The sequence below is a fragment of the Trachurus japonicus genome, chromosome 10 (genome assembly GCF_045865225.1).
Source record: "Trachurus japonicus isolate A0001 chromosome 10, Traja_1.0".
NCBI lineage: Eukaryota > Metazoa > Chordata > Actinopteri > Carangiformes > Carangidae > Trachurus > Trachurus japonicus.
In genome coordinates this window covers 25,807,660-25,834,381 of record NC_140916.1, presented here as the reverse complement: position 1 = coordinate 25,834,381, position 26,722 = coordinate 25,807,660, and the positions used below count along the sequence as shown (strand labels likewise).

Here is a 26,722-nt window from a genome sequence, read left to right as displayed (position 1 = left end):
CTGGTAAAATAGCCAGGGGAGCCTGTGTACCACTAGATCAACTCTACAACTTAAAGACCCTAAACGTTACAGCTCAGATGATCGATATGGCACTGAGCAATGTTCTTTACGAGCTAATAGACAAATCCATTCCTGCAAAACCCCTTGGGCCTTGGGAAGGCAAGAAGGGAGTACAAGGCTGTTTGCCTGGTGTTGCCACTTAGACCTCCACTCGCACGCACATACAAACACACCAAGCAGGTTTGAGGAGACACTGGGATGCAGCTTGTGTTTCTCTGCATCTCGTCTATGTGTGGTTGTATTGGCACATCTGCGGATGTCTCTGTCTCTCGGGGCATTGTAGTTTCCTGATTCCACCGAGGTTATTGCGGCTGCAGAGCTGCCAAAACGAGATTTGTGTCTTCCGACATCAGAGGGAGAAAAAACACATAAAACCCATTTCATTCACGTTGCTTAAATGCTCTTATCTGACACTTGTGGATAAGAGAGCTTACAGGAAACATTTGTAATTCCCTCACTATCTAATTAAAAGTCCAAGTTGCCTAATAAATGTCAGAATTGCATCAGGTAGTAGAGAAATCCTGAAAATCTGATTCCCGTCTGAGATCTAATTCGGTATAACACCTGTTGCTATTTCATCGGATTCCATCAGTCCATCAGAATAGCTTTTCAAATAGAGCTATAACATGTCAAGACGCTGATAGCTAAAATAACAATAATAAAAGTCTAAAAGTTAAACCTTGCCAAGATTTCCTGATGAAGGCTATCCTATTTCCAGCGCAGAGTCTTCTGCGAGCCTCCCTGCCTTCCCATCTTCACTGTGCCCTCTCTTTGTCTTTCTTTGTGCCGTATGCTTGCTCATTAAACCATAAGGTCAGTTTTTCACTCCACTCTACCGCCCTTTGTCTCCGTGCCCTTGCTAACCTTCTGCAACACTTACTTGAATGCAGCTTGGCCAAACTTGACTGCAAAACTTTGGCACATCATTATAAAAATAATGGACCATGTTTATAAAGGATATGAGGGCTCTCTATGACATTGTGTAGTCCCACGGGCCCCCGAACAACCTAGTTTATAGCCGGCATGTAACATTTACGTGTAAGGTAACATTCATGCTTGTCTTATTTCAAGGCAAGGACAACAGCTAAAAAAAAAAAAAAGATGGCCCACTGGCAATCTATTTTAGGGTAATACTGCTCATTTAGATTCGGCAAGTATAAACCTGGCAGGTGTCTGTGTTACTCTTACAGTCACTCATGGGGGAGAACATTTGTTATTCTTATCTTTCATTTATTGGACAAGGATATTATGAGAAATTACTGGGATTAGTTCTGGACGCTGTCTCTACATTTTAAAGCAGTAAATGTGCAGTGCTGTTGGGAAAACACTGCACTCAAAACATAATTGAGTTCAAACATGAGGATTTGTGAATGATATTGTTTTGTGCTACGACCAACAATATTGTCATTATCAGACAATCTTAGATTTTATTCATTAATAATAAATTATATCAATCTTCATATTGTCACAAAAAAGTGGCACATCATTTTTCATAGCCTGTTTGGATGTCCTCAGATTACTAAATGGACAGAGCATATTTTTGAGGGTTTTCATTTTACTATGAAATAAGAGAGTGAAATTCAACAAATTGTAAGATATGAGAAACAAAAACTCTTAATTGCCTGAAATTTGGTTAGAAATCAAATTCAAGAAAAACATTCTATCAGGTGTAAATAAATTAATGCCTGATTAAAATTAACAAGGAAGGAACTTTCAATCATGTTGAAATTACATGCTACTGATCATAGGTTCGCTTAGCAACATCTCGATGTGGAATATTTATCTACAATTAGCCTGCTAACAAAGGTAATACCCCAACAAACCTGAGTACTAATGTTGTACATCTTTATTCATTTATATCTGTCGGGTTATATTTTTAATGTGTTTTTATGTCATAGTGTTCCACTGTGTTTGCAGTATTAACACAGTGTCACAGCACGGTCAGATCAACAGCTGAGGGCTAACATGTCTGGATGTCGGGGGATTACATCCATTCTGAGCCATGTTTTTCAGTGCCACTGCTTTCATAAGACGTGATTGCTAACTTGGGTACTGTAAATGTTTGAGGCAATTTGAAAACCCATTTTCTTCAAACCATTATCAGCAGTGTACGGCAGAAATGGAACACTTAAACCTTTCTAGTATATTAATTTAGCACTGTGATCAGACAGTTATAAGCGACTTGTCAAGTTTTTAAAAAATAATGGACATCCCGCGGCCAATCAAAATCAAGTGCTTACTCAGGCCATGGTAATTACACAGACATTTGCATTTTAGCACAGAATGTTATCTACCATAATGAGTGATAGAGGCTTTCATTGGACTGCTGTTTGCAGTTGCCTTAGAACCCTCTCTGCTCCGAGGATGATGTATGAAAAGTGCAGTGATGTAAAACCACAAGGCAGTCTGCTACACGCCAATGTGTCGATCCCAAAAGTGCAGGAAAAAAGATAAGCTAAAAAGATAGACAATTGGCTGGAGTAAATCTGCAACTGATTAAATTAATGAAAAAGTGGTCAATTAATTAGCATCTCATTTTGGGGCAGTGTTGTAACCCAGATAATACAGCTAATGTAGTTTTTTATTATTATTCCACTCTGCAGTAAATCAGAAGAGTGACACCAAATCTATCTGCTCCCTCCCTCCCTCCCTCCCGCCCTCCCTTCAGCCCTCCTCTTCTCTTTCTCTCAGCATTCATTTCACCGCTTCCACCTACTACACGAGCATCATTGTCACTGGTGAAGATTTGAAGAAGAAGACTTGAGACTTTAACATTTTTGGAAATATGCTTCCCCTCTTTCTTGCCAAGAGTTAGATAAGACCATTTATGTCAGAACCATGAATTGTATAAAAATAAAGTCTATAATTAGATGAAGTCTGTGGTCTGTGCAAGAACTAGTGAGGTTAGCTAGTTCATTCGTCCCTCCAGCTGCTATGCTAATCAGCTAACTGTCTCTTAACTGGAGTGCTCTGCAAATGTATTGTGTTTAAAGCACCTTTTATATATATATGTTTCTGTTTCCTCCTCCTTTGTGGTAACAGTTCAGGCTCTTACATGTAGAGCTATAACAGTATCCTCATGCATAAAGCCAGGTCTGAGTTCCTTCACAGAGCCTGAACCACATCTACGTCCAGCACCTTTGGGGTGAACTGGCCACTGTCAGTCATCCATCATTAATACCCAGCCTCAATTATGCTCTTTTGCATTGAATGGGGACATCATACCGCCAGGTTCCACAACCCTGTAGACAGCCTCCCAGTAGACACACATTATTCTGCAGTTGGAATGGAATGGCTACTCTGGGTATCCGCACATTTCTGGCCTTATAAATACAGTGTATGTGTGCGAATATGTGTGTGTCAGCAGTAAACTCTAACTGAACTACACTTCGTCCTTCTACTGCCAATCTCCTCTCTTCTATCGGGGCGCTGTCCTCAGTTCAGGGTGGTGATGGTTTCCTGAGTTTGTCAGCAGGTCTGACTGGTGCTTGAGAATGCCCACAGCCTTCCTCAGGGGAGGTGTCACAGTTGGACATGCACCCTCCCACCGCCATCATCCGATCGCACAGACAGGCGCGCGCGCACACACACACACACACACACACACACACACACACACACACACAAAACAGAATAAAGACAGACATCTGTACAAACATGGCTTCACACACAGGCTGAATCTCTTTCTCCTTTACTCTTTCTTAATCTGTCGCTCCCTCTTCCTATTTTTCTCACACTCAAATCCACACACATACACACACACACACATACACAAACTCACACACTGACTAAATTGACTTGTCAGCTTCAATCAGACCAGGAACAAAAGGATTCCTGCCAGTTTGAAGCTGACATCATTAATGGGTTTGGGAGGGGGCGAGCTCTGAAGACAAAGGGAGTGCAAGGTCGTGCTGACTTAAAATGCACTTTCATTTTGGCAGGGACGTTAGCTTTTTGATTTCAGCCCCTTTACGCCAACATCTTTTTGCGAGTGGCTCTAACTTTCATTATCGTGGGGAACAGAGGGGCGTGTGAGACTTTGTTGTGCTGATGGAGAGATATGTGACATCCATAATGCATTTCCTATTAGAGGATGCCACGCATGGACACACCTGGCCACGTGTCAGAGAAAGATGGACAGGAAAAGGATGAGAATAAATGGGGTGTCGTGGTGAGAGCAGAGGAAACGGCTTGCCAAGCAAAGGATACCAGTGCAAGGGAAAACACAGACGTCAGGGGTAGAGCGCGAGCAAAAGCAAGAAGAGTGTGTTCTCCAGATTGTGTCAAGGTTTGAAGAGCCTGAGGACATACTGTACAGCACTTCATGTGACATATGGAATCCACACATAAACCAGCTTTTCCTTGTGCATTGTCGCAGTAAAGCCAAATGCTTTGAACATTTAAATCCTCTCCTCTCACTTCTGTGACTCCAGCCATCCTCATATGCTTCTGTTTCCTCTGCTCTGTGCCCCCCCCCCCCCTTCCCCTTCATTTTTCGAGCTTTCATTCTGACCCTGGATAAAGATGGAGTCCCTCATCTCAAATGGTAATAACTTTGGTCCATATGCACACAGCCATCACAAATTGATTACTGTGTAATGCTGCAAGCACTCCCACTCTCTCACTCTCTCCTCTCTTCCATCGTGTGATTTTTGCACAAGGCTGACTCCATGTCCAATCTGGCTGCCATTAAACAGCACCCCTGGGTGCATCCCAAACATAAACAAGCACATGCTGAACCCTTCCTCGCATGATCCCTGACTCCTCCTTTTCCCACCATCTTTGTCCACCACTCATTTCAAATCAGCTTCTCCTTCACCTGTTTTACCCTCAACTACTCATTCCTCTTTTTATTCTCATTCTAATTATATCATTACATTACCATTTCTATTCTCTCATTAGCATTTTTTGCTCTCCCCGTCTCTATTATTCCCCTCTCTAATTCCTTTTTTCCCCTCTCTTTCTCTCTTTCTCCATCACCCTTCCTTTTCTCAGCCACTGAATACGTTCCACCTTTTTTGCGGCATATAAACAGACAGTGCCCTTGGGGATGGGTTGGAGAGCTCTGTCTTTGTTTGTGTGCACCCCTAACTAACTCTCCATCTGCAGGGAGCCTAGCCAAGCCCAGCAGTGCAAGACAGATAGCTGGCACCATCCCAGACTCTTCTCTCGTTGGCCCCATATCTTCACCCCCGCCTCTCAACTTTTCCTTCCTTCCAAGCTATAGTCTTCCCACAGAGTTGGTTGTCAGCTGCCCTCAGGCAGCCAGTCAGGTACTGTAGATGTCCGACCCCTACGATTCCTTTTCCTGCAAGCCTTAAACCAAAATCTGCCTCCACTTTCAATGGATATTAACCCTTCTCCAACCCATATGCTGCAGATGTCCGTCACTGGACTTTCCTCAAGCTCCATCCTTAGTTAACCACAGTTTCACCCTCAGTGCGAGCTCACTTCAGAGACTAAATAACCAATAGTATATTTTCTGTATTTAGTCACATCAAAGAACCTTCAAAGAGGGAGGAACTTAAGCATTAGCATTAGTTCAAAAACTGAGAGTTTCAATCATGTAATTGCCCAAGGCTGTAACTTAAACCTTGAAAGGAGTTTTAATGCCATATGTTGTTTTTCTTTGCATTTTCTTCCTTTATAACATGAAGCTGTAAGGATGTAACTTGAAACACAGTAGAGAGGAAAATTATGCATGCTACTACTATGCATAAAATTGAATCATCAAAGGTGTACTACATTGTCTGCTTGAGCTAAATCTTTACTCTCCCTGAGCTTCTTCCATCACCTAATAGCGTAAGAAGAGAAACTGTGCACTCACCATTGTCAGGCTCGGACTTCCTGTCATGCTCGGTGTCAGTGAGAGAAAGGGCGGAGTTGGCGCGGCTCGTGAGGCAGGAGCTCTGCTCAGACTTGAGGCCACGCATCCACATGTGCTGCAGACCGTGAGCAGGAGACGGGTCCACCTCCGGCTCAGTGTCAACGTCCGAGCTCACACCCAGGGAGTAGGCGCGGCTGTGGACATGAGCGACTGGCCCAGAGCACAACGCTTCTTCCTCCTCCTCCTGGTGCTGCTGCTGCTGCTGTTGGTGAATGTGGTAGTCTGGGCTCCTCATCTGCCCGGCCTTGCAAAAGTCTAAATCTAGAGGAAGAGGGAGAAGCATGCAGATTGAGAGCCGTAAAGCCTTTAATACCAGCATGTGTTTTTATTTGCTTTAACAACTAAGCTGCCCAGGTGTTTGTTAGCGTGGAGCACTTACAAGCCAAACACTGAACACCTCCCAAATTATGTCAAGGGACAGGCTGTTATTTGAGCAGGCGTTTATTAAAAGTTTTGCAGCACAAGTCCAAATCAAAATGCCACCCTTGATTTTTCTTAACCATTTGCAGGTAGGCTATATCCTGTTCATGCTGCCTGATGTGTGTTATTGAGCTCAAGATGTATTGAACTGCTGCTCAAACAGAGCACTGATCTCATCTATATTCTCCTTGGTGGGGTGAAGAGATCAGATAAAGATCAAACCTTATTAATATTGACTCAGACTGAGGGAAAAATTGAGCCTCATATGCTTTCAGGTATTAGAACGCCCTCCAATCCCAAGCATCAACCTGTTATCTGAGAACATCAGATATACTGTGTTAGTCCTCTGGTTACACTTCAATTCAATTCAATTCAATTGAGTTCTAGATATATTTTTTGAGTTGAGTAAATTTTCTTCCTCACCACCTCCTCAAGTTTTCTGTTTAGAATGTATAAGTGGAAGTGATGGAGCTGATATAATTCTAAAGAAATCAAGGTATAAATTGAAATCAATACAGATACTCTTGTAGCCAGGCATCATATATATACTCCACCAAATGCAGAGGAAGGAAAAGAGACTGCTTCTCACTTAGTGCAGTTAATATTTGTGTTAGGTCAGGTCTTCTGAACATGAACCGCAGTGTTTCAATAAAAGCCACAGCCCTGTTGACCACTCCATTGACCAGCGATGTATCCTGCTGTGCCTGTTTGATGGGGTCAAGACCAACTGTGGCTCACACACTGTTTTGCCGGAATTAAACCGCCACAAGATTGGTCACCAGTACACACTTCTGTTTAGCTCAAATTGGCTGCAAGAGGGCAATTGAGGAGCAAATAGGCTATTTCCTCGCAGCGACAAACATGGGTGGACCTGAAAAGTCATACAAACATTTTGTTTTGCAACAAAGTCATAACACACGAAAAGATTTTAGCAAGTGATTAGAATAACTTCCCATTTCCTGCCATTACGGTTCACCGCTTCTGACAAATTAATGTATCCAACCCTACTTTAGCCAAATGTCGCGAGTATTTGTCATGAGCAAATATCTGCCAACAGTCTGGGTCACACTTTCACTCTAATGAAGTCCGGGATGTGATAGAAGATAACACATCTAAATTCTGTTTATCCAAGGGTATAATTACTGTTGCAGCCACCCCCCTCACCAAGGCAACCACACAAGGGCCCCGTACTTACACGGGCCCCGAGACTGTGTGTTGAACGGTTTTGTACTAAATTAACCAATTGTTTGGAAACGTGAGACACTGAGGCACAGTATCCACAAATCCACAACAAGGTTCTTTGACTGACATTTTAATTGAGGCTCTGTATAGATGCAGGCAAACATGGCACTAGGAAGTGCTGTGTTCTCCAACACTATTACCCTGACTTTTTTCTCTGAGGCTGCATAAGATGGAGCCTGACAGAAAGGGCTGCAGACGATTTTGCGAACTAAAAAAGGCATGTCAATGCCCTCTGCCTGTTTGTTGCCTACAAAAAAATTACATCCCATTTTCTCCTTAAAAAAAGACATCAATAAGCTGGTCAGGGACAGTGTTCTTTTTAGTAAAATGCAGCTGATGTAGCTAGTCTATCAATGTATTAATAATTTACATAGAAATTTTCTTTTTGTTCTCAGGCTAGTACCATTATTTTGGAAAACAAGATATCCAATTTCATCTTAGTTGCCTGACTGTATTTTTCTCTCTCACATTGTTGTGTCAAAATCTTTGTGTTTACCTTCATGTCATGATTTATGTATTAAATACAACTAAACAGAATTAACTTCATGCATTAGGTCTATACATGCGCAAATCGTCCAGCTCTTGTAAGACTGTTATTAATTCAAAGATGTACCTTGTTACTAATTTCTGGCTTTGTAAACAAAATATTGGAGAGGGTGAATTATTTGAGTTAATTAACTGGCAAAACTAATTATTTTGGTCGACTCTCTTATGTGCTTGAGATAGATAACAGAGCAGTGGTTAGAGCTGACTGGCTAGCCAACTATCAATAGTATATTTATAATCGAAAGGGATTTCGGGAAGAAACTGAGCAGTGTAGAACAGAGAAAAGGCATGAGGTGGGATTAAGTGGACACAGAAGAATTTATAATATTAGGGAAAATAAACAGCTGGGAGAAGAGAAGAGAGGGAAGGAAGGGAGGAGAGGGCGAGATACGGCAGTTTAAAAGATGAGGGGAAATATGAAGAACATGGGTGGGGAATTAGATGAGAAACGAACTGTCTGATCTTTGTCAGGAACACCGTAATCCATTAAAAATGTCACTGGAGGCAATGTCCCCCCTTAACAGTTGGTTACTTAGGTAGGGTATACTATATATAGCTCCTTTGCCCAAAGATGAACAGATGTGCTTCGCAGAACCGGCTGCCATTGACATTTCAAAGGCCGCTTTGGGGGGTCTTTCGCGCCTTACCATATGACACTGATGGCAGGGGGATGTTGTTTGTTATGGAAACAGAAAGGCTGAGTAACTGTTGAAAAAGCCAAGTGCTCTTTGACACCGCAATGTTCAACATCGAACCAAGATGATGATGACTAACGGCCATCGATGGCTCGCTGCATGGCTAACAATACGACAGAATCAGGTGGCATTCAAACCATGAGATCCCCGGAGCGGCATGCTTGTCAGGAGTCCTAACTGTTATGAATGTCTAATGTTGCTTGTTAGCATGGTGGGTAGGTCTTGCAGAGTAGCAGGATGTTGAGGTGGTGGAGAGAGTATCTATTGATCACTATGAACCATGCACAGCGGTGTTCTCCTGAGGAGATGCGGCTTCTGTCTTAACGCTACACATGACCCGCATAAAGGCCATCCATCACAGCACGTGCTGGCCCATTTCTCCCCCCGTCACTGGCAGGGAAGAATTTTCCGGTGTGTATGTGTCAACGTGCGCCTCTACATGTGCCTATGTCCACCTGTGTCTGTGTCTGTGAGTGTGTGTGTAATGAAGGGTGGTGTTCCACCCCAGGTGAGGCCACAGAGGTTTGGGGTTGACCTACTTTAGCTGTGGGAGAGAAATATCACCTCCGTGGAGAAGAGGTAATTGGCTGCCTCCGACTGTCCTTCTGCCTCATTGTGGACTGTAATAGGTAATTCACATAGGCCCTTTTAAAGTGTGTGTGTGTGTCCCTGTCTACATGTGTGCCTTTTTGTGCCTGTATCCATTTGCTACCACATACAGTAACTGTGCAAATGTGGACAATATATTTATAGGTAAACACATCCAGCCTATGCATGCAATAAACGTGGTACCTGGCTGGGCTTGGCTGTAGTTGCTCTGTCTCTCCCGGTGTGACCCGAGGGTGAGGCGTAGCTCGTGTGTGTAGTCGGGCAGGGTTTCGCGTGAAGTGTACGAGCGGTGGTGGGCGCGGCCGTCCTCGCTCTCGTCAGACGAGCTGGTGTAGGACATCTCCATCTCATGGCGCCCCTTAGACAATGGCTGGTAGGGTTTACTGTCCATCTCCTCCATGGCTCGAAGCGCTCCGTTTAGTCACTCAGCACAGCCACAGCACAGAGCACAGAGTCTGCAGAGCAGGTAGAAAGGTGTGTGGGGGGGTGGGGACAGCAGGGGCAGAAGACGGATGGGCCAGTGGGGGGAAATGAAAAGGAAGAGGGGATTGAACAGACAGGATGGAGGAGAAAAATAGCACAAGAAGCCTGTTATTGAGCACAGTGGAACAATATTGCAACATCTGCTCATTTCAATTAGAGCAGACATTCATAAACAGTATTTGGCTTCTCTCACTAAAGGTTGCTTCCAAATCAATACACTCAGAAGGGACCGCGATGGTGCCCATTATGTCCGGATGCGTTTGAAGAGAAATTGGCCAAAATCAAACACGGCTCTCTGTTCTGTCAGTTGTGGTTTCTATTTTCCCGAGCTACTGTAAGCTTTATCTTTCTCCCACAGACAACCACTGACAATTTGTGGATAAATCAACAAATTTGTAGCTGTGTCTCACGTCTGTCAGTCTCATTAAACACTGTGACTCATGAGATTCTGTAGTAATGACGAAACTCTATTAGACATCAGTCTTTACAGTGCCATTGCCCTCCAAAATACAGTAGTGATAAATCAGCTGGTGTAGCTCTGTTCAGCTCATATTCTCTTGTTCTTCTCTCAACCACATCAAAATCTACTTCTGATAACGTCTGGCGCAATATGCTTATCCCGCCATAACTAATGATTGATTGCGACAATGATTAGAGCACAGAAGAAGTGATTAGAAAATACTTCATTCATATTAGCTCTCTTTCAACGTGCCCTGCCCGAGGCCTTTCCAGCCTATTTCCTGCAGATATAAAGCTTCTAAATGGAGCTTGAGAGGGTCATTGCTCATAGAGACAAAGTGCTACGGTATTGACCTCTTCAGGGAGTCCTGTAGTCCATATATCAAAGCCATTAGAGCGTGCCTGCTCAATACCTCAGAGATCTGCAGCACAGGGTGATCACCACTAGTCTGATACAAGTTTACAGCTGACCTTTCTACCACTGCAGTAATGCTTTTATTCCACCTGAAAGACTCCTTCCCCTAGCCCCGCATTCACCCTCCTCGATCCCCACATGCGTGTGTACGCACGCACATACCAGTTTACATGCACACACACACACAGACCGCTTCCTGACCTCTGACTGGAAACAGTCAAAAAATGGGCCAAGTTGCTCACACTCACACACACACACTCACCCCCTGCAGACATTATCATAGCACAGATGATCTGTGAAAGCTCGGCACTTGCCTCTCCTGCCATCCGTCTCTTGTGTTTTCTCTTTATTGATGAAACAAAGCACAATAATGCCTTTAAAATACGTAACCGCAACTTGCCTCCAATTAGCTTTTAGCAGTACTATAACATACTGTAAGCTCTCCCTGACTCACACATGCACACGCTTGTGCTTCCCTGCAATCATGATGCCTTTCATTTTGATTGGCAGGAGTTATTGCAAGGAATCAAAGCATGCTATTATCTCAGCTGCCCTGTCAGAATGGGATTGACTGGTGTCACCTTCTCTCTGGTACGGCAAGGAGCGAGTATACATTACCCCGCAAGCTCTGAGCTTGCTGTAGGCACTGACTGCTGTCTGTCTCTACAGAGGCTCTCTGTCCCGTTTTATGTCTGTTACACGCTTACACACAAGAATGAAAGCATGCAATCCTGCACATGGGAGCTCCATCTTGTTCACCATCATGTGTGTGCACAGATACAGACCGTCTAGTGAGCATTTGCTTAGTACAAATAGTCCTTGAGTGTTGCGTACGCTGAACGTCAATATACTGTACAAGCATTGGTTAAATACTGACTGGTTCCCTTTAAAACACTTCTCTCCTGGTAAATCCCTCCCATTCTTTCACTCCTCTTTCACCATGTGTCTTTGGTGTACCAGTCCACCTCTGCTCTGCCTCCGCCTTCCCTCCGAATCTCGCTCTTTCTCCCCCACCGTACACACTCTCCACCCTCCATCTCATCCTCTGAGGCGCCTGCATTTAGAGAAGTAAGCCCGCTAATTCTAGCCCACAGTGGGGTGCCCATTAGGGGGCTTGATACTTGGTTTTGATGTGAAAACCTGGAGGTTGTTTCTTAGAGCCAAGCTCACTTCAAACAAGACACATGGGCGTTCTGTAGGACAAGTTAGCGTGAGCCACCTGAGCTCAATACCAGCCTGGATTTGTAGTTGAGGAGTGACCACCTTGAGGGGGCGTAGAGGTCACCGTACCTTTGCTCTGGGTTGCTATTCATAGAAAACACACAAGGACGGGACTGGAAAGGTTATGGGATGTTGAAATAATTAGCATCATGCTAGAATGAATTTTTAATAGCTGGATCTTCAAAACCTTCACTACAACATTTGTATCATCTCCCCTCATTATTTTTTTATGCATGTGTCAAGCAGGGGACTACACGGTGCGCTGAGGGATCCCTCAGTATAGCTAACTAAGTGCTTAACTGATTGCATGGCTATACTTCCAGTCACTAAAAACTGATCTTAATCATCTCTATGCGAGTGCAAAATATGTAAAATTCATACACTTCAATGATTTATGCAACCTACTGTATTAACCCTGGTGCTGTAACCTACTGTATGAGTACTGGAATACTCATTTATTGATAGACTGCTGTCAAAAAAATACAGCAGAACAAAACAAAAGAAGAAACGTGATGTAAAAATACTGTTTAAAATTTTAAAATGGATGTGATGTGTGTTTGTTTGCACTACAAATTAACAGAGAGCAGCTGTATGAACTGACAATATATGTTATTATGGGACTTTATTTCTAATTTATGTCCAATTTATAATTCATCAGTGCATTGAACTCTTCACCACGCAGTCTAAAATTAATACAAAGTGACAACGCTGAGTGAAACACATGCATTGCATTACATTGTTACCCCCCCCCCACACACACACACACACCCCTCCCCTCATCCAATACTAACCCTTTTCTTTCTGTCTCTTATCACTCCCTCTTTCACACACAAACTCACTCATACACACATACAACCCTGCGGGAGTGGTAATCCATGGCTACACAGTTGCAATAATATCTAATGGGACCCTTCACCCACTTGATCCCCTCCTATCCATCCATTTATTCAAACAGTGCAACCATAGACCATAGTGGGCTGCTTTTTTCCTCCCTTTTTTTCCTTTTGCAAATCTGCTTAGAGAAGTGATAGAGGCTCACATACACAGTTGCTTTTAAACAGGATTTGTGCTCCAAGCCTTCTCCAGAGGGGCGGGGTTCCCTAAGATGTCCGACATCAACAACAATACTACAAACGGCACAAGCAATGATCGTCATGTGTGAAGGCAAGGACCATGAGGACAAGTCCAAACTGATTTACACTTTCCAATCTCAAGTGAATGTGCCGAAATCATGACGAACAGGAGGAGAGGGCAGGCAAAATGGAAGAGAAAAAAAGGAGAGTGGCGGAGAGAGGATTGGGGCCAGACAGCGGCAGAAAAATTGAGTTTCACATTGGTAAATAAACAACGATGGGGAGAGCAGAGTGCCATCCAACAATATTAGCTCCTTAGATTATTGATACAGTATAGTTCCAGGATTATGAATACATTTCCACCATGCAGAGAAGGTCTTATTGTCATAACAGACTGGAGACCCCCGGTGAGTAGGGAGCTACTTTCTTTGTTAGCTCTGGCCTTTACACATTTCCAAGAAGCTTGTTTGCACAGAGACGAGCTAATCCCGCTCACTAAACAGGCCTCGCGAAGCCACAGGAATGACGATGAGAAACCTTGAGAAATATATTCATGCTCGAGCATAAACTTGTCACTGCAGATGCTCCGAAGTGAAGTCATAACAGTCCTGGTGTTGTTTGTAGGTTTTCATTTTGTCTACCGTTACAATGGCTTAATCATCAGAAGGCATGGAGGCGCAGTCTGTAGCTGCAAATGCAGATCCAGGCTACAGGTCCTACGGGAGTAAACAGTGAGCTGTCAGACAGAGATGCCTCTCCTGGAGTGAGGGTGTGTGTGTGTGTGAGTGTCTGTATGCGTATTGTTGTGTGTTTGGAGAAAGAGATGGGGAGGGTAAGGCTTAAAAATCTATCTATTTCATTCGTTTGCACCGCCATCTCCTCAGGCATATGACAGGGACACCTCTGAGAGGCCCTGATGGACCCAGAGGACCCTGTTATACCTAAACCACTCTGAAACACAACAAAACAGCATGCCGTCCACAGGGAGCCCTCTGCGCCTGGCGAGAGAACGGAGGGAGGGACGGAATGGAGAACGAGAATAAAGAGAGTGATAGATAATGAGAGATGGAGTGCTCACAGTGAAAATGGGAGGAATTGAAGGATAGAGAGATTGCCAAGTGAGACATGGAGTGATAGAGGGTTTTAATTAGTGGATAAGGGCTAGCTATCTGTGGGCGGTGGTAGCACTCTCGTCACGTAGTTGTGCTTTCATAGCTGACCAAGCCTGAAATCTCTCGCCGCTAATGCCGAGTTTACCAGCAGAACGCATAGTGTAGTGTGTACCCACACACACACACAAGCGCGCACTGACACAAACAAGGCTGGACCTCACCATACATACCATACAGTACCCTTGATAAGATGCAGAAGCTGAAACAGACAATCAACCACAAATGGACACACACACACAGTGCCCCTGCGCCCACACACACTTGTGGCATTCATAAACAACACACTTGAACACCCACGCACACCACAGAAGAATCAACAGTCTTTACAGGGCGTTTTAGTAAAGGCCAGATTGTGTAAAAACCTCGCTTACTGTTTGTGCCACTGCAGTGTCTTTACAATTCAGCCTCTGGTGCACTGCCTCCGTTGTTCCTCCCATGATAGCACCCAAGGTTAATGCATGTATGGACAAAGCAAGTCACATAGGTGACACGGTAGCCGAGCGACACCAAGCGTGTGCCCACTCGTGTCCAAATGATGGCGTGACCAAGAAGCAGAAGCACTGTGTGTGTGTGTGCATGTGCGTGTGTGCGTTTGTCTGGAGCTTGAAAATCATCCTGGACCATTTGATCATTTATAGCGGACATGGGTCAAATCCCATATCATCATCGCATGCCTGAACATTGTGGAGAAATCCATAAGGTCCTACACTATTCATGCCCCCTGAATGTGGCCTTGAGCAAGGGAGTAGCTGCGGTTTAACTTTTCAAAGGCCGTTTTTATATCTTGACTACTGTTAAAAAACTTTTCTTCTTTCTTTTAGATCTTGACTAAGGTCTAGCTTTTTTCCCCCCACTGCTTCACACTAGACTACGAGTTTCTTTTCATGATATTCACTTCTGCTCCTGCTCTCTGATCTAAAGCCGTCTGCTGATTCCCCGGGAGGGCCAGGAGCAAACAAAGAAAAAAAAAAGAGGATAAGAATATGCAACGACAGATATGCCCTGTATGTGCATTCACATGAGCAATGCCGCGTTCGCTTGGAGGGGCATACAGGCATTTGACCACAAGCACACACACACAAAAACACACGGAGTGAAAGACACCACCCAAAACCACTTAATCAATATTCCTGACAAGGCAAAGCCTTATTCAACACATTTGATATTCCTCCTCTCTCGCAAAATAAATACATGTCACTGTCCTCCCAGCAGGACTAAAAGGCTGTTCACACTAACTCGCTTTGCAAATAAAGCTTTACATCAAGACTGACAACCTCCTAAGCTCTCAGCATCAGCCACTGCTTGGTAAAAAGCCTCTTTCAATAACGCATTTGACCGCTAAAACCTCCAACACCCAAAGCAAAGTAAAGTGGCAGCATTACAGATGCAGAATTAATTAATAAATCAATCCCATCGATTTCAGAAACAGAGTTTGGTGATTAGTGATTTCAGACGGCATTTCTGGTGCATCTCCTTTATGAGGCTGTTGGTTACAGAGAGATGAGTTAGTAAAGAGAATTAGCCCTGCGGAGCACTAGCAGAAAAGCTCTACTGGTAGCCGTTGAGCAGCATTGCAGATTGATTTTAGAATGCTAAGTGGGCTAATCTTCCATCTACACCATTACAATGTGATGCTTGTCACAGTGGAAAAACTTGGGAGTATGCAAGAGGAGGAGAATTTTTGCGAGGCTCCCATTCCCAATGTCCTGAGTGCTCCCCGTGGCTCCTCCCGTGCCTCAGATCTGTTCTCAACCCTCACCTCCTCTCTGATTCGCCTGGCTGAGGACACAGATGGCATTCAGAAGGAAAATGCTTCTCAACAAAGAGAGGATCGGCTCCACAAAGGCCGCAGAACCCAGTCGGGAACAAACTGTGGTCCTGGTGGTGCTCTTTTGTGAGCTGATGACAGTGATAATGCGGGGGCTGAAAACTCTCCATCCTCATGACTGCTCAGCATATAGAAAAAAAAACATAAATACACCTCAAGGTTATGGCATATTGGTTAACCACGCTGCCAGAGAAATGTAGACAATTCAAATATTTGCCAAGGAATGTGTGGCTCTTAGAAATCTAAGTGACGTTTTCAGCCCAAGATCTAGTCTCACTTGCAGCCCCGCTGCGAGTGTAAGATACATATCAGTGAAAAGAGAAGTCGCAGTTTTATGGATAAACAAATCATTTATGCTTGAAATCAATAGCACATACTGTAAAATGTATTTGCAGTTGGGAAATGGCAAATAGTCATTTTAAGCACTTTTCTTTTCAATATCACTGTTCTATGCTTTGTTTTTCATTTAATCTGCATCTTATTTTTCATTGCAGCCTTTTCTTTCTAAAAATTTGCTAGGCAAAACTGCATCGGGCATGTCCCTTAACAATTTGCATTTCTCATTTCGCTGCCTGTCAGATGAATCATTGTGTGTTTTGAGCACATTAAAGAGAACAAAATATGAATTTTTCAAACAATTCCTTTTCTCAGCACATCGGGTCGGGATGACATGCAATGCATGCTGTAAAATCTGGGATTTCAGGATTGTTACATCTGGAGACAACATGTATTAGGTCTGCTTTATTTTGAAAAATGGCTGCACACAGCTGCCATGATTTTCTTGGAGTAGATGTTGAGTATTTATTTGCTCAAATCATTTTTCTTTGTGCAGTTTGGCTTGGCATTTTGGCTGGCAATCAGCGGAGAATATGTGTCTCTACAGTTAGAAGTCAATTTGGGCGATGATACGCATACTTGAAATACATCCCAGAGTTCACGGTGGATCAAGACTCATTCTGAAATTAAACCTTAACAACAAAACAACTCCCCTGCAACATACTGCAAAACATATTGAACTCGCCTGTACTGTACTATATTGTTCTGTATTGTATAAAACATGGCTTCCAGCAGGGATGCATCAAGCACCATTTTGGAGCTATTCATCTTTTCTATGAGTTAATAATTCATGATCATCTCGAAAGTAGAGCTATGAATATTACTGATGATACACATGAGGCTATTTACCAGTCAGTGGGAAATAGATGAACTCGTTTAGAGGGGAGATGTACAGTATACCATCACTGTGTTTTATGTTGCTAAGTAAATCACTTCATAGCCACGCAACAAGGGGATGCAGATGCAACTTATTCATATTGAGATATTCATCCTGTTTTTTTGAGGTGCAAATGGAGGTGTATAATGTGTTGTTGATGTTTCACCGTGGACTAATTTGCAGCAGGTGTGTGGTCACCTCACTTCCAATCACACTGTTGCAGTAGCTACTGAAGGAGCTGTGTAGTTAAGCGATCAAACATCTTCAGGTTGATCATGCTCTTCTGAATATCTGATGGGATACATTTTCTTTGAATCCTCCTCAGATTTCCAATTTCCCTGTATTGACTCAACTGAAGGTGATGCGCTGCCATATATCTTGTCAGTAAAAGCTGGGCCAACGCCGACTGCCTTTGTGTCCTTTGTGTCAACAAAAGCAGGATAAAAATCAACGCAAATATAATGGATTTTAACTTAATTATTTTGACACCAACGCCGAGGCGTGCACTTTGAAGTGAAGGACAATTTATGTGGTAATAAATTGGGTTGATTGATTTTTCTTCTTCTAAAGTTGTCCACTGACTTGATTAATAAAAATTTCACTGTGAGAAATGTGTCCCTGTAGGTGTGCATCGGCTTTCTCTCTGCGCGTGAGTGAGTCAGCTAGTGTGCCAAGAGTGTGTGTTGGTGTGTGCATGCTAACATTATGGTTTATTGTTCTCCACATGTATCGTATAGACAACATGCACCAGACAAAATAAAATGAACACCAGTAAAACAAAACGCATAAAAAGAGCGTTCTGATACAGTGTGGAGGTGGAGAAAATCAAATAAACACTTTGCAATATGCAATGAACTAACAGCTAATTAGTTTGACACATGATTAACTTGAAAAACTATTTACTAAAATTCATATTCTGAATTGAACTGAATATCTTTAGGTTTTCAATAGCAAACATAAGACATTTGAAGATGTCTCATTAGACTGTTTCTACTAGCAATGGACACTTTTCACAATTTGCCTACATTCTAGACTAAATTATAAATCAAGAAAAAATAAAAGGTGTACTGTAATAACCAATGATGAATATAATTGTTGCTTCCAGCACGAGCAGATCACCACAAATCTGTACAGTTACCATACACTTAAATCATCATCTTCACGTCTCAGGCCTCTAACTAGGCGGGTTTCATCAGCGCGCACTCACTCACTCACATACACACACACACACACACACATACATACACACAAAGGCTCCTCTTGACAAATTAATCTCATATTTTAAAGAGAAGTAGAGTGGGCTTGACCAGTAAGCCTCTTGTGGCTCCGATCCTTCTGTCTTCTGACTAGAATTTGAAAGGAGGGGGAGGGGGTGATGGTGAGTTTGAAGGTAGGAGTGTGAAAGGAGGCTGTGATTGCATTTTCACAACACAAATCTCACATAACACCCAGCTCCTTATTCAACTGAGTATAGTTCCTGACTCTTGCCTATAGCCCAATGGAAGAAGACAAGAAAGAGTAGAGGGCTGGTGATGCCAGTGGAGACATAGCCAAACACTTGAAAGAAGAATGCCTCGGGCATATCTGTATGTACCAGTGTGTGTGTGTGTGTGTGTGTGTGTGTGTGTGTGCGTGCGTGCATTTGCAGTACTGGTGACTGAAGGCAATTTTGGTTTTGATACTATTTCTGTCCCTCTCTCTGTTGCAGTTGGTCCCGTTTTTGGTTTCAACAATAAAATAAACAGTATTGTATTTGGATAATTTATCTTCAGGAGAGAACAGATAGAACAGACTTATGGTTTTCACATGGGAAAAAAAAAAGCTTAGTGATGGAAAAATATTTTGATTGAAGAAAAGCGTCATAGTATAAAAAGATATGGAAACACAAACAGACATATCAGCCTTGTTAATAAAAAAAGAGATCTATAATCCAAAACCTAATATGTTACTGGAAAGAAATTCTATTAATTATGAAACATGTATGAGTCACAAATCAAAGATGACACAGTCCTCTGAAGAGCTCATCATTTCAAAAACATGCTCGTTTCCAAAACTGCTGTCAATCACTTTGTTAAGAACAATGGTGATGAGTTGGACCAAAGCTTTTCATGTTCACCACCGATTATCAGCAAACGCTTAGTGCATTAAGTGCAAACACGGGCTCTACTGCCATCCAAGAGTTTTATGGGGTACAGTAATTTGGTGATATTGTATTGCTTCTGCATTTCACTTTTTTTAAATGGCAGTGCTGGCAGTTTCCTTACTGCGGAGGCCGACCACAGTCGAATGAATAGAGGAAACTCTAATTAGCACTGCAGGATTTGTTAAACAATTCCTCTTGAGGATGGAGCAGCATTGCAGCAAGAAGGTAAATATTTGAAGTTGTACAATGGTTACAACGGTTACATCTCTAAGTGTCTGTGCGCGCTTGTGTGCACTGTGCAAGTCTTGTGGTCCATCAGTCTGATAACCCAACTGGCACTGGCTCTTTTACTTTGAAATTATCAGCATGGTGGCAAACATTTTAAGCTCTTGCAGCCATTGCATTCTTCCCCATGTGATGGACATGCAGAGAGAGCATGTGTGTGTGAGGAAGAGAGACAGAGAGAGAGAGAGAGAGAGAGAAGGGGGTGGGGGGGTAAAAACTCCCACTGGGCCTCATATCTATCCTCGCCGACTGTAAACCGTCTACAGCACCAAGTGTCGTACTCAGGGTTATAAACAACCTGAGATGTATTTCACATTGTCCCCTTCACTAATTCATGACCCCAATTTTATTAAGGAAATTTAGTTTTGCAGAGAAGTCGTGGGGCAGAAGGGAAGTGTGTAAGCGATTCCATGGGAAAAAGTAGCATTACAGTGCCAGGGGCTACTGCATTCCAGGAATGAAAATTCATAAATAATGCAGGCCTGGATAACAAAAAGAACTCCCCCGCTGTCTCGCGCAGCACTGCGCTATCCAAAGGCCATGCAATATCACTCAAATCTCAGAAAAACACAAATTATTAGACACAAGTAAGGAGCTTTTTTTTGTGCTTTCTTGACTCAGGACAATGAGATCTGCTGACAGCTGAGGCAATCCTAACAATCGACAATTCGGGCCCAAATTGTCAGGAAGTTGAACTGAAATAATGATGGCTGAGCAGCTACTTTGGATTTCCAAAATGCCAAATGCACTACCAGCTAAACAATAACAAGCGTGAAATGTTTAAAAAGTGTGTGTGTTTGTGTGTGCACAACACTGCTGACCACTGACTGCTGCTGAGGGGACGCCGGAGTGCAATGGCACAAGTTGAAATGTGAAACCCTGAATGTCTTGACTGATTGATAAATCATGTGGTTAGCTGGTTGACTGACAGAAATGCCAATGCCTTATCAGTGGCATGTGCGCAGCGTATAATTGGTGGAGTGACATTTCAATTCAAAGACCTGTCCTTTAATTGTAAAGGCGTTGCCATAATGGGTGTGCCATTTCAAATATGCACTTAATCACTGTTCATCACCACCTCCAGTGTAGCAGCCCTGCAGGGCCCAAAAATCATCCACATGTGGCCAACGAGCTGACACACACAAACACACAGACAAACACACACATATCACTGAGCAATAATATGAGCAGCTTCCTTGCTATAACACACTGTCCATCAACGCTACAACAGTGGGAGAACTCAACAGAATTACCATCATCAACCTCGCCAGGTCCCATACATACATCACCTGTGTGAATATGACTGTAAGTGTGTGTGTGTGTGTGTGTGTGTGTGTGTGTGTTTGTGGAAAAGACACACTAAGAGAGGGTGTGTGTATTATCTAACCTCCATGCACAGATGCTCTCTATTAATCACAAAGAGCTAAGACAGACTGGCGCATTTTTATCATCTCTATCAATAATGTGCGAGCCGAGGAAGAATTAAGCTCAGTGCCCACATCACTGTGAGCAGTGTCAGGTGTAGAGCAGTAACACACACACACATACACAATGCTACAATGACAGAACACACTCCATCCAAGTCAGTGGGTTTGTAATTAAAGCTAGTTTTTTTTTGTTTTGAGTGAGGTTTTTTGTTGGGATATATATATTATGGGGATCTTAAAATAATATGGTAGAGAGCAGGTGAGCCTGAAACAATCCAAACATCAATATAGTTCTCTGAAAGATGTGCACACTGGCTGGAGGAGTAGTGCTTTAGATCTATGTGATGTATTAGACATATTGACAAATTGCAGTTTATGATTACAATGCATTTGCATTTGCAAATGAAAGGTATAGTATAGGTCCTTTTCCACTCCCCAGTCAAGTAGAGCAAGATTAACAAACCATGCAGGAAAAGTATGGCACGCATTTCCTCCCTAATGGAAGAATATATTTAGACAATTACTCAGAAATATATATTATTAATTTATTTGTTTGTGCTTATTTTAAATTATTTATTTATTGGAAATGTGCCTTCAGTGGTCTACTCCAGGCAATTATTTATAATCTGCTGTGAAGGAGAGGAGTGAGGAGGTCTAATTTAATTCTATCGGAGCATATCCATCCTGGTGCAATTTGCGCTGCCTTCACAATAATTATGATTTATCAAAATGAATTTGCTGCTGTTAATTATTTACCCTCGCCCACTTTAAACGCTGCCCATGTGAAAAATAAATAAATAAGTATCCAACATTCAATCATTTAGCTGAGGAATTTCTTCAGCAGCTGCAGCGTCAATCCAGAGAGGGCAGAAGTTGAGATGTGTGAGGTGTTTAATAAAAAAAAAAAAAAAACACATCAGCAGAATGCAGAGGGTCACAGTGCTGAGATGTGCCCTGAAGGTGCCTGTTGGACCTGTGGTGGTGCTTTAATGTCCAGCCCGGCCCGGTGAGCTGCGTTGATGTTGTGAGACAGAAGGCACGCGTCAGAGAGATCTATACCCCCTGGATCTCTGGTGGCCCTGCTGGCATCATTAGACTACCTTAGCGCTGATGGAGATGGAGTGGACGAGCCGGAACTGGAGCAAAAAACAACTCAAGGCTGCGAGCATTGCTGAAGCAAAGCGAATATGACACTTGCACCCATGAAGCAAGCAGGTCTGCAGCTGCTGCACTCTACCTGGGTGACCACTGTTTAGACTGGTTGTCAAAGAGACGGGTTTGGACCGAGTCTGCATCCGTACGCTTCAAAGGAGGCGCACTGATTTTCATAAAACCGCACCATACACACACACACATAACACACACGTACACACAGAGAAGCACATACACTCTCAAAACCTATCTCTCCCCCTGTGCCTCTGTATCCCCTCTCTACCTCCCTCTCTCTCATACACGCACACGCACCGCAACACTGAACAGCACATCTGAACAGCTGATAATAACCATTTCCTGTGAACTCACGTTGTTTCAGCATCCAAGCCTCGTTTAGCCGAGCAACATTGTGGCCGATCTCCCCCCGAACGAGCCCACTAAAGGCCAGAACTGAGCGTACCGCTTACCTTTCCGACGTAAAGCCATTCCTTTAGTCCGATTCCATGCTATAAGAACCCTGCAAATGCTGAAGTCTGTGCAATCCCCCCCGGTAGAAATGTGACTCGAGACGCGGTTCTCCTGCTAAAATTGTGGATGAAGCACCTCTTCTGTGTCTGTGTGTGCTGTGCTGGTCTGGGTTTCGAGGCGGCGGTGCTGATGCTGATGATGCTCGTCTCTCAAATGCCGATAGAGGACGACGCAAGGAATAGTGCGGGGAGGAAGGGATCTCCTCTCGGGGGCTGAACGCGAGCCAGCTCCGCCGTGCTGTGTGTGTGACAGGGAGCCCGGCGCGGTGCGTTTAGCCGCAGTTGAACCCAAGGTGGCTGACGGGTTGATGCTGTTGCTGGTAGAGGCTCGGTGCCGCTATAACAGCATCCCCGGATCATACCACCGCGCGGAGGAGAAGGGGGTGTGGCACAGACCGGCCACAGACACAAGCGCGCACAGGCTCTCTCTCGTCGGGAGGTCGTCTGGATCACTGGTTAGACTCATTCAGGTGATGCCATATGGCTGCACGGTTGTCCTGTGCCGGAATGCTGACTCATTAATGAGGCCAAAATGGGGCAAAGTTTTGGAAGCTATTTTCTGCCAGCGCTGCTGCTTTAGTCACATTTACCAGTAAAAAAAACAACAACAAAAAAAAAACTAAAATTATTCTCATGAGTTTTCAGACCTGGGAGCCACTGAAGCGCAGTTCATTCATTCTCACATAAGCCTTCCATATTCTAGATCCAAGTGATACAGTAGCTCTTCATTGTTAAGCACCATCACATAAAGTCTTAGATGATAAAAAAAAGCAAAGCAACTACGGTACTTACAATGCAGCGCATATTAAGAGAAGATGGAATCTGACACTAATTTATTGCAGCGGTGGGCCTGGTTTATGATAACACCTGCATATCATCTCACAAGATCTGTTTTTCTTCTGCTAAATTAGCCACCTAATGATTCTGACCTGTGCTCTCTGTGTGATGCAGTGGTGTGGGTATTTACAGCCAGTCGGTAGCTGGTACAAACAACTTGTGAATGACAGGGGTTCTAATGATGCAGTTTATTATTTCCCCAAAGCACGGTACGCGTGGGGCTACAAACAACCATTTTGACAGCTGCTTCAGTCTATCTGCCTTTCAGCCTGTCTTGCCATATCCCCAACACAACACAGCAGTATGCAGCTTTTATCAACAATAGGTTTTGGCACTTTCGTTCAGTTTCACCACTGGTTCTCTCTAAATGGAGGCTGCAAGTCAAGCAGCTGCCGGCAGAGAATTAAATGATCCAAGGGAGAACAGTGAGGGAAAAGGTCTTGAGGTCCAAGTATGTTTGATAACAGTGTGCCTCTCTGACGTAGGGATAACCACCGTGTTTGTCATCTGTGTGCGAGGTTGTCTGCATGTGGCTGCTTTCCTGGAACAATGGCTGCAGAAGCCTATAATGGATTTTGATCGTGGATTCAAAGACCACTGGAGTTCATGAACCAGCAGCCTTGCGCAGAAGAACTGTTTCTGCGACTCCATGTTTGCCTGCAGAGTCCTAATGGCAGGCACATTACACCTCCAGCAGCTGGGTAAACGCTGTTTTAAAAGAGCAGTTCCTCTTCTGCCCGACACATCTCACTGAGACATCTCCTTGACAACCAGCTCAATGCAGAGATTTGAAATGTCACAGTGTTTTACTGTGATTCTTTTTTATCATTATGGTCTATAGAGGAGAGATAATAGATGTGGAGAGGGGAGGAGTGCTGGTCTTGCTATGAGAGAGACATAGCCCTCACACATTAAGCCAGAAAACATGGAAAATAGAAATTTAAAGTAACATTTCATATCTAGCTAGAAAATATGTCTTTGAAAGCATTGCTATCTACAGAACAGAGCTTTCATGGTGAGGAAGACATTTTATCTGATAATTAGCATCATTAGAGCCACAAATGCTCTATAGAGCTGGTCAGAGTGCATTTCAGACATCAGTAGCATTACATCTGATGTCATCAGATTAGAATGGAAGTTGCATTAAAATGATATAACCTAATTAAACAGTATCTAATCTGGCAAAGAAAAAATGTCAGTGGAAACAAATAGGAGAGCCCCATCTCCATAAGACCATGTTTGCTGATCCAATTATTCCTGCCCTATTTGGATAACATGCAAGCACAGCTGAGCGTATAGGGAGGGAAGGGGAGCACAGAGGTGGATTTAGAGTTGGTACTCCATAAAAGCGATGTGAGAGGGAAAGCTACTGTTGCTGTGATGAATGCTAAAATTGAGTCTGGTGAGAATAACCTTGATGGGAAGATGTCCGTGGTTCTACTATCCCAACTTTTTTCACCCCCTCTGCTTACACGAGACCCACACTTCTCCCATGAGACACATCTGTTAAAGACCAGAAGAGCTGGGATATATTACACTTTACATAGTGAGACAAGAGACACATCCATAATGCATCTGCACCTTAATGCTACTTCAAGCCGTAGCTGTAATATTGGATTTTAAGTATCCCTGCACTACTTAGCTTCACAGCTGGAGGCAGTTTCCATGAGCATTATTTAGCCTGGTACATGCAAACTGCAAAGCCAACACAGTTTTTCCTCCACGGAACTCAGTGTTCCTCGTAGGCTGTGATCGATTGGCCGGTGATCAATCCTACCACTATGGAACACAAGATATTGTTGCACATTGTAACTAGAAACTAACAATTATCCTCTCAATACTTCTGCTGCTCTTCTCATTTGCTGATTTTCTGGGCATCTCCCTTTTTATTCCCCTCTACATCTCTATACTCCTGACCATGTCTTCCTCTAAAAGCTTCCTTTCACCCCAACACCTCCACCACCTCCTCCTCCTCCTCCTCACTCCTTTTTTCTAGCTCCATCCCTCTCCAGGGTGACGTTGCTGAAGGGGTTTCTCTCATTCAGTAATGAGGGATCCTGGATCAATGCTATGAACAATGCTCACCGGCTGCACGAGCGATACACTCTTATTCTGCCCCTGCGGTGGATGCCTGTTCTCCAGGGGTGTTAAGAGTTAACTAGGGTATTCTTTCTCCGGAAGGGTGTTAGGGATGTGCTCCATCACTTTTCCCTCTCTTCTCCACCAGCACTGAAGCTCCACCCATCTAGCCATGCAGCTTGAGTATCTCACAGGAGACAGCGCCAACCATTTATTGAAATCTTTTTTTTTTTAAATGACAGAGGTATGACCTTTCCGATGCACAAGCTCCACAACCATAAATTCTCACAGATTTCATTTTACATTTCCTCCAAGCATTCACAACCAAATTACACCTCCGCAGCCCTCAACCTATGGGCAAGGATCCAGTATTTTCATCTTCAATTATTACTTTTTAAAAAAAACTTTCAGATGGTGCTTTAGTACTTTTGGAGGCAGGTAAGTGTTTTGCAAGTGCTAAAAAGGGTGGTGTAATCTGTCTCCAAAACACATACATTTTGACAGCAGTTTCAAAGGCTGTCCTTTTCTAAGCCTGTCATCAATATCCCATCAGAAAAAGGGAAAGCAAAGAAGAAGCAAGCATGGAGACGCATCTATTGATTAATCAGCAACACTAAGAGCCCTAATGTATGAAAGATGTGAACCAGTTTCAAAGTGTTGACAGATGAAACAGCTATATAACCTCACCTCGGTGACATAGTCTCCTTCAAGCCTTTCTATCATAATTAGTCTTATCCCTGAAAGGGCATGACATTAATAAATTCTGCATTAAACCCACATGTATAAACTGAGTGGGATTTGAAAGAAAGCAATATTTTTAACCAGCGCTGCTGTGACATTCAATAGGTGGTGAAGAGCAGCTTGAGATTGCACTACAGAGGACACACAATGATACAGGCGAGGACATCACTGCATCAAAGACAAGCAGCAAGCACATGATACAGGAATT

The 26,722-nt window shown here is 43.4% G+C and overlaps 1 protein-coding gene across 1 annotated transcript in view; it reads right to left on the bottom strand.

The window, feature by feature from the left end:
* tenm1 (teneurin transmembrane protein 1) overlaps positions 1-23,106 on the bottom strand; it is a 168,769-nt gene extending 145,663 nt beyond the window's left edge. Inside the window, exons 1-3 of the mRNA XM_085788394.1 lie at positions 22,798-23,106; positions 9,643-9,914; positions 5,888-6,208 (exon numbers count right to left, since the gene is read on the bottom strand). Coding sequence (XP_085644520.1) covers positions 5,888-6,208; positions 9,643-9,859 — 538 coding nt within the window. The 5' untranslated portion in view covers positions 9,860-9,914; positions 22,798-23,106. The remainder of the gene's footprint in view (positions 1-5,887; positions 6,209-9,642; positions 9,915-22,797) is intronic.
* Between the last annotated feature and the right edge of the window lie 3,616 nt (positions 23,107-26,722).